Source organism: Anolis sagrei, chromosome 12 (genome assembly GCF_037176765.1).
Source record: "Anolis sagrei isolate rAnoSag1 chromosome 12, rAnoSag1.mat, whole genome shotgun sequence".
NCBI classification, from domain to species: domain Eukaryota; kingdom Metazoa; phylum Chordata; class Lepidosauria; order Squamata; family Dactyloidae; genus Anolis; species Anolis sagrei.
In genome coordinates, this window is record NC_090032.1 from 13,842,651 (window position 1) to 13,852,001 (window position 9,351).

At 43.4% G+C, this 9,351-nt stretch overlaps 1 protein-coding gene across 2 annotated transcripts in view; it reads left to right on the forward strand.

Annotated features, from left to right (window-relative positions):
• The window catches only part of USP21 (ubiquitin specific peptidase 21), a 42,199-nt gene extending 33,713 nt beyond the window's left edge, over positions 1-8,486 (forward strand). For both annotated transcript variants that reach the window (XM_060758295.2, XM_060758296.2), the window contains exons 11-14: positions 668-746; positions 1,961-2,068; positions 4,474-4,588; positions 8,179-8,486. In XM_060758295.2, the coding sequence (XP_060614278.2) occupies positions 668-746; positions 1,961-2,068; positions 4,474-4,588; positions 8,179-8,269 (393 nt within the window). In that variant the 3' untranslated portion in view covers positions 8,270-8,486. The remainder of the gene's footprint in view (positions 1-667; positions 747-1,960; positions 2,069-4,473; positions 4,589-8,178) is intronic.
• Positions 8,487-9,351: the final 865 nt, after the last annotated feature.

Below are 9,351 nucleotides of genomic sequence, written 5' to 3' on the forward strand. Positions count from 1 at the left end.
CTCAGCCAGCTGCGCCACAATCGCGGAGCGCTAGTGGTCTTGTTCGAGAGGCAGGAGTATAAAGTTTTGTCCTGACACGGTTCAGTCACTATCATGCGTTGGAACAGTGAGGAACGTGCTTTTGCCGTTGAGGCCTACTTTTCGAGCGGATTTAGAGTGGCCGGTCGCTCTCCAGATTTCGCCCCTTGTGATTTTTTTCTATGGGGTTTTTTGAAATCCCGTGTTTATGAGAACCATCCAAGGACCCTACAAGATTTGAAGACCAACATCCAGGAATAAATTGCCAACAGAACGCTTAATATGCTGGCAAGAGTCATGACAAATGCCAGAAATTGGTTTACTCAGTGTATGGAGAATGGGGGACGTCACCTACTTAATTCGATCTTCAAAACTACATAAAACAAAACTTTAGGTATGCGCCTACATTATATATATAAAAAATTCTGATTCATTCAATGGGTTTTATTAAGTTTTGAAAAAAGGAAGTTATGCTGCCTCACCCTGACTATGTCAACAACAGCATCCCGGTTCTGGTCTAAGTGAGCATACCTTGGCCATTCTATCTGAGACAATATTGGATCTGCAACCCATAGAAGTCTCTTTTGCCATTTTTGATTTTCCCTGACTTTTTTTACATTCATTTTTCCCCACCCTCTCTCTCAAATAGGAATGTGATAAATGTCGGCAGAGGACCCGGAGTACCAAGAAGCTGACCATCCAGCGCTTTCCCCGAATCCTTGTATTACGTATCCTTTCCAAATCTTCATAGAATCATAGAATTGGAAGAGACCTGGTGGGCCATCCAGCCCAACCGCATTCTGCTTCTGGGTATCACACCAATCACAGGCATTTTAGCTAAGGTTCTTTCTTTTATGGATAAAACATGAAGCATCTTACAGTGGCTTGCTGTGAGTTTTCTGGGCTGTCTGGCCATGTTCCAGAAGCATTCTCTCCTGACGTTTCACCCACATCTATGGCAGTAACCCAGTGATTCCGTCCATGAAAGCCTTTTACAACACAATCTTACATTGGAAAGCGTAACAATTGATGCCCTGAAGTCAGAGCTCTTTCTTTTGTCACAGAGTTTGGGTATGAAACAGACATATTCTAGGGCTGGGTTTCTTCATTGCATTTCAGCCATTGCCTCGCTTAAAAAAGCAAGCAGACATGTCGACAAAAGGATTTCTTGGCTGTCATTTCTGCCTTCTTGACAATTGAAACATAAACAAGGAGGGAAACTGTCGCGCTTTATCTCACAATTCAGCAGCAGATCAGTTGCACAACTTCAGCGCTTTCCAGTAGCTTCTCCCTGCACAGTATTTTCAGTCAACTGCTCCCGCAAACTGCAGTCACGCTGGAACTCTCCAAAGGCACTTGAGCACATGCCCGGCCATTGTCAGTTTTACTATTGTTTTCCTCTCCAATCTAGATGACACTACAAACTTACCACAGCACACGGTTATTATATCTTGTCTTAGCAGACAGGTTCCTTTAATAAATTACACAGAGCCTTCGGCAAACAGCATCACAGCACAAGGAGAGAGAATACACTGTACATGACTTCCTTATATACAATTCTGTACATTTACATTGCAATCTTTGATTGGTTCCCAACTCATTGACTTAACTCAAACCCAGGATTGCATCATTCACAATCACCTGGACTAGGCCAGAACACATTCCCCAAATGAAGTTCTATATACAGTTAATGCATGACTCAGCATTTCCAATAGAAACCTATTAGCAGTGCATGACTCAGCTATATTACATTACAATACATTGTAAAACCTGACAAACACACAGTGTGTCCTGTTGATATTGACCTCTTGGGGACCAGAGACCTCTAGAACTCCTGGAGGGCCACAGGTAGAAGCTAGGACTGAGCTTTTGGGATTTACTTCCCACTTCCATTCACAATACCTGCAAGTGACCAGTCCTTCCTTAACTCCCACTGCCCTAGATCTGAACCGTTTCTCCACCACCCGCTACTCCATTAAGAAGTGCTCTGTGTTTGTGGACTTCCCCCTTCAACAGCTGAACCTGAAGGAGTTTGCCAGTGAAAAGGCAGGTGAGTTGGGTGCCAAAACCAGGGCAACCCCTGCTGTGCCTTTCTGAGACCCGATCTGAGCCTTTAGAAATGGGTATTTAAGTATCTATTATTTTAAAAAAATTACCCCAACCTCTTAAAAAGAACACAACCACTTGCATTTATTTTATATGTTCTGATTGGTGACAGCTGCAGGCAGACATACGAAGATTTAAACCTGATATTGTGTTCCTATTGCTGCTGATCTAGTTCTTATTTCAGAGAAAAAACTATCTGGTTGAAAATCCTGGAGTTGGTTAAAGATTGATCACTGTGCTAGCGTGGTATTAGTCGTGATGTGAACTATTTATAATATTATAATGTAATGCAATATAATACTGCTCCTTCAGTACTTTGATGGGTCAACAAATACCCTAATGCATCTGGACAAGAAGGCGATTAGAGACAAAATCTTTGAGAGGGATGCAGCTGACAACTTGCAGATTAGCAAACTGCAAGGTTTCTCTACCTGGTATCCTCGGCTAAAAAGTGACCAATATCGTCAACAATATCTTCAAGACCTAACGTCAGCGGTCCTGAGAAAGCATTTACAGCCCTGTGATTCCAAACAATGCCATCAAACTGGCTAGAGGGAAGATACAGAGGGATCCCCCATGCCCAACGACTCTGCATTTGTGGCACAGGGGAAATAGAAGACCTAACACACTATTTGCTACACTGCCCCTTGTACAATGACCCTAGGAAAAATCTCCTAGGATCACTCTTGGAAGAAAGGGCATCATGGCAACAATCTGCGGTGATTTGCGACTTGCTAGCAGATCATTGTAAAAATATAACACTAAAGGTTGCCACATTCGCAATCGCAGCCCAAAAGATCAGAGCCAAAGTAGCAAAATCCATACTGGGGTTCAGAAATGGAAACGGTTTGGAATGACACAAAGCAGACACTGTTATTGTCATGTTTCTGCTTTCATAATTTTAAAGAACTTGTTTTAGTTTTAATTCTTGTTACGTTTTACGGTTTATATTGGAAAGTGTTTATAAAGTTAGTATTTTACTGATGTCATGGCCTATGGCTAGTACAATAAACAATTCATTCATTCAATACTGGGTTGTTGTAGGTTTTTTCGGGCTATATGGCCATGGTCTAGAGGCATTCTCTCCTGACGTTTTGCCTGCATCTATGGCAAGCATCCTCTGAGGTAGTGAGGTCTGTTGGAACTAGGAAAAAGGGTTTATATATCTGTGGAATGACCAGGGTGAGACAAAGGACTCTTGTCTGCTGGAGCTAGGTGTGAATGTTTCAACTGACCACCTCTGCGGATGCTTGCCATAGATGCAGGTGAAACGTCAGGAGAGAATGCCTCTAGACCATGGCCATATAGCCCGAAAAAACCTACAACAACCCAGTGATTCCGGCCATGAAAGCCTTCGACAATACAATATAATACTATTTTTTTGTCGTGTCAGGAGCGACTTGAGAAACTGCAAGTCGCTTCTGGTTTGAGAGAATTGGCCGTCTGCAAGGACGTTGTCCAGGGGACGGCAGGATGATTTTTACCATCCTTGTGGGAGGCTTCTCTCATGTTCCCGCATGAGGAGCTGGAGATGATAGAGGGAGCTCATCTGCCTCTCTCCGGATTCGAACCTGCAACCTGTCGGTCTTCAGTCCTACTGGCACAGGGGTTTGACCCACTACGCCACCGGGGGCTCCGTTATAATACTACAAATAATATGATATTATAATTATTTATTTATACTAGCTGTCCCCTGACAAAGAAACTGACAAAGAAACAACAAGAAATTCTGTTTACCCACAAACATCAAGACATTACATATATTAGAAACCAGCACTTTCTCATTACTTTATTTTCCAGATAACCAGACTGGGCCACAGCAACGCCACAGTATTACTGCGGCGCAGTCTGGTGATGTGGAAAACAAAGTAATGAGAAAGTGTTGGTTTCTAATATTTGTAATGTCTTGATGTTTGTGGGTAGACAGAATTTCTTGTTGTTTTTTTTGTCAGTGTTGATGTGGAGAGTGTCTGGTTTGCCTACTCTGGAATATGCAACATATCATAGTCCTTCTTTAAGGGTCTCTTTCAAATCTATGATACTATATCTGTGTGTGTGAGAGAGAACCATATCTATCTATATTTATGACTGGATGGCTCTTTGAAATGCTTATTATTATTATTATTATTATTATTATTATTATTAGAATTGTATTTGAAGGTTATAGTGAGCGCCATGAACATGTCCAAAAGCCCTGACAGTGTCCACCACAAACACCATACTGCCCACTACACAAGTGAAGCCTTTCATACTGAGACCATTTCATCCAAACTGTTTTTGAAAACATAAAAATGACCAAAATAATATATGTCCTTTTCAAATATGTTTCCCTGCCCCTTTTTCTTGCAGGGACTCCTGTGTACAACCTGTATGCCCTCTGTAACCACTCTGGCAGCGTACACTATGGCCACTACACAGCCTTCTGCAAGGACCAGTCTGGCTGGCGAGTGTACAATGATTCCCGGTAGGTAAAAGTGGGTTTTCAGTTCATATATTAAAATCAGTTATCTGGCTATGTATATTAATAATAAGAAACCTTCTCCAGTGGTGTAAAATAAGCAAACAGCTTTTAACAACACTCAAAAGTTCTCAACATGATAATAAACAAAAGATTAGAAAAGGACCTCACTACCTGTTAGTAAGAAGTTTTGATCGGGAAGGCGTAGCATCTGTTTTGATGTGTTATTTATGTATTTATTTACCGTATTTATATACTGCCTTTCTCAGTCTAAAGGTGACTCAAGGCGGTTTACACTTGACATAATTTGAAATACAACATATGAAATACAATTAAAAACATAGCAAATAAAATATAGTTTCATAAAAAGTGAATAAAATCATATATCCTTAACGTCTCCTTATTGAAATCACTATTCACCACACCTCACTACCTCTGAGGATGCTTGCCATAGATGCAGGCGAAACGTCAGGAGAGAATGCCTCTAGACCATGGCCATATAGCCCGAAAAAACCTACAACAACCCAGTCAGTATTCAATTGCATCGTCAGTCATTCCCTGGTTTATCATTGCCTGTTACATTGCGTTTGCAAATGCCTGCTCAAAAAGCCAAGTTTTAACCTTTTTGCGAAATGTAAAGGGGGGGGGGGCAATCTAATGTCCCTAGGAAGGGTGTTCCACAGCCGAGGGGCCACCACTGAGAAGGCCCTGTCTCTTGTTCCCGCCAAGCGCATCTGAGGTGGAGGCGGGACCAAGAGCAAGGCCTCCTCAGGCGATTGACAAGCTGGAATGTGTCCAGAGGAGGGCAACTAAAATGATCAAGGGTCTGGAGAACAAGCCCTATGAGGAGCGGCTTAAAGAGATAGGCATGTTTAGCCTGAAGAAGAGAAGGCTGAGAGGAGATATGATAGCTATGTATAAATATGTGAGAGGAAGTCACAGGGAGGAGGGAGCAAGCTTGTTTTCTGCTTCCCTGGAGACTAGGACACGGAAAAATGGCTTCAAACTACAAGAAAGGAGATTCCACCTGAACATGAGGAAGAATTTCCCAACCGTGAGAGCCGTTCAGCAGTGGAACTCTCTGCCCCGGAGTGTGGAGGAGGCTCCTTCTTTGGAAGCTTTTAAACAGAGGCTGGATGGCCATCTGTCAGGGATGATTTGAATGCAATATTCCTGCTTCTTGGCAGAATGGGGTTGGACTGGATGACCCACGAGGTCTCTTCCAACTCTAGGATTCTATGATTCTATGTGAGAGTTGGCCGTCTGCAAGGACGTTGCCAAGGGGACGCCCGGATGTTTTGATGTTTTATCATCCTTGTTTGAGGCTTCTCTCATGTCCCTGCATGAGGAGCTGGAGCTGATAGAGGGTGCTCATCCATGCTCTCCCCGGATTCGAACCTGCGATCTGTCGGTCTTCAGTTCTGCCAGCAAACTTCCCACACAGAACCTCTACAACCAACAGAAAATACTGTGTTTTCTGATTGTCTTTGGCGACCATTCTGACATATTCTTATGATCCCACCCCCACCCCCAGGAGTCCCGACAGGTTGAGAAAGGTAAGTTGGCCTAGATTCTGGCCCAACTTACCTGTCCGAACATGTTTCCCCTTACGAACCATCGAGGACTCTAAGATTGTCTGGGGAGGTCCTGCTCTCGGTCCTGCCTTCGTCTCAAGCAGGGAGGAGAGACAGGGCCTTCTCAGTGGTGGCCCCTTGGCTAAGGAACACCCTCCCTGGGGAGATTAGATCTGCTCCCTCCCTCTTAACGTTTCAGAGGCAAGTTAAAACATTCCACAGATATATAAACCCCTTTTTCCCAGTTCCAACAGACCTCACCTCTGAGGATGCTTGCCATAGATGCAGGCGAAACGTCAGGAGAAATGCCTCTAGAACATGGCCCTATAGCCCGAAAAAACTCACAAGAACTTAGTAAAACATGGCTGTTTGAGCAAGCATTTACAAAAGCAGAGTAGCTAATATAGGAAATCGAACGATTTGACAATGGAACTGGACAATACTTGATAATGAGGAGACGCTAATGATGTTGTTTTTATTGCTTTTGTGGTGTTTTATATTGTTTAATGTTTTAATCTGTATTATGTTTTTATATGTACTGATTGGTTGGAAACTGCCTTGAGTCGCCAATTGGCTGAGAAAGGCGGTATACAAATACAGTGAATAAATAAATAAACGCTGCTCTATTGTCTATGCCAGTGTTTCTCAACCTCCCTAATGCCGCGACCCCTTAATACAGTTCTTCATGTTGTAGTGACCCCCAACCATAAAATGATCTTCGTTGCTACTTCACAACTGTAATTTTGCTACTGTTATGAATCACTGTATAAATATCTGTTATGCAGGATGTACAGGGTTAGTCAAAATGCATAGGCCAATAAGCCATTCAATTGAATGGCTTATTGGCCTATGCATTTTGACTAACCCTGTATTTGATCCCAATTTGTGATATGCTCAAATTTGAATACCCGGGGGAGGGGGGGATAACTGATTTTGTCATTTGTGAGTTGTAGTTCCTGGGACTTATAGTTCACCTAAAATCAAAGAGCATTCCGACCTCCAGCAATGTGGGAATTGAACCAAACTTGGCACACAGAATTCCCATGACCAAGAGAAAATACGGGAAGGGTTTGGTGGGCATGGACCTTGAATTTTGAAGTTGTAGTTCACCTACATCCAGAGGGCACTGTGGACTCAAGCAATGATGGGTCTAGACCAGCGTTTCTCAACCTGGGGGTCAGGACCCCTGGGTGGGTCATGAGAGGGTGTCAGAGGGGTCGTCAAAGACCATCAGAAAACACAGTATGTTCTGTTGGTCGTCTGGGTTCTGTGTGGAAAGTTAGATCCAATTCAAAGTTGATGGGGTTCAAAATGATCTTTGATTGTAGGTGAACTTTAAATCCCAGCAACTACAACTCCCAAATGTCAAGGTCTATTTTCCCCACACTCCGCCAGTGTTCACAAGAGAAAATACAGGAACGGTTTGGTGGGCATTGACCTTGGTTTTAGAGTTGTAGTTCACCTACATTCAGAGGGCACTGTGGACTCAAGCAATGATGGGTCTAGACCAAACTTGGCACGGATACTCAATGTGCCCAAATGTGAACACTGGTGGAGTTTGGGGGGAAATAGACCTTGACATTTGGGAATTGTAGTTGCTGGGATTTATAGTTCACCTACAATCAAAGAGCATTCTGAACCCCACCAATGCTAGAATTCGGCCAAACTAACCCTCATGGAACCCTCATGACTAACAGAAAATACTGTGCCTTTTGATGGGTCTTTGGTTACCCCTCTGACATCTCCTTGCGACCCCCCCAGGAGTCCCGACCCCCAGGTTGAGAAACACTGGTCTATGCTTTTATTTGCTGGATATGTATTGTATGTATCGTATTGTGTCTACAGCAGAATGGCTGGTTGGCTCTTGCGGTCCCATCTGTAGAATTCTTAAGATTCAGCAGCTGTCGGGAGGGTTTTGATTGTGTCTTCCTGCCTGGCAGAATGGGTTCAAACTGGATGATCTTTGGGGGCTCTCCCAACTCGCCAGTCCCATGATTCCTGTCTTCTTTCTTTCTTTGACAGTGTTTCTCCGATCAGCGAGAACCAGGTCCCATCCAGCGAGGGATATGTCCTTTTTTACGAGCTGGACGACATGCACTGGAAGAAGCAGTAGAAACAAAACAAACGGAAAGGACTGGATGCCCTAGCGTTTTGCTCGACTGCCCTCTTACCTCAGAGACTGCAACTCGGTTTTCTTTCTCTTTTTTAATTAAAATAAGACAAAAACTAAAAAAAAAAAACAATAAGAAAACAAACACTGTGTGGAGTTGGTTTCTCAGAGTGAGCTGGTTCATCCACCTTTGTCCTGTGGGTTGCTTTATTTTTGTTTTCCCCCGGCTTCCTTTGATTACCAGGATGAGGCTCGTCCCATGGAAGAGTCTAGGTTGTGGGGGGTCAAGCCTGACAGAGAGGGAAACTGAGGCGGGTGGCACCTCCTACATCCGTCTGTCTGTTCGTCCGTCCCCCAACCCCTCAGGTGAAATGACGTCCGCTACTGATTTTAACAACGATGTTACTTTGTACATAATGATGGCTTTGTACATAGGTAAAAAGACAGAACAATGAAAAGGTTGAAACTCTTTTTTTGTGAATAAATTTACTAAAAAAAAAAGGTTTTGTCTCATTTCTCATTGAGGAGTGATTTCATAATACATTTATACTATACTAGCGGTCCCCAGCCACGCATTGTCTGGTGATGTGGAAAATAAAGTCATTAGAAAACGTTGGTTTCTAATATATGTAATTTCTTTATGCTTGTGGGTAAACAGTATCTTGAGCAGAAGTGCACAAGAAGTGGAAAAAGGGAGAAATCACCAAAGAAGAATTCAAACAAATAGCCAACACCTGGTTGTAAGTACCCCGTTGGGTATTCCCCCGGCAACCTGAGGAGGTGAAGACCAGAACGCGGGTTTCCGACTTGTTCGGGAAAGGACGCCGGCCGCTAGTTTTACTACACCAAACCAGGCGTCATGTGCAGTTAAGAAGTAGAAATCCTTGGAATACTAAGACGAAGGGGGAGAAAGGAAAAAGGACTAGAGCGAAAGGAAAAGAAACCATACAAGAAGAAGGAAAGGAGAAAGGAAAGGAGAAATGTAAGGACGGGACCCTAACAACCTCAACTTCAACATACTGACAAAATCGACCAAGCACCACGAGGGCTACTCACGAGTAGAAGGGAAGCGAACGGGCCTGCCG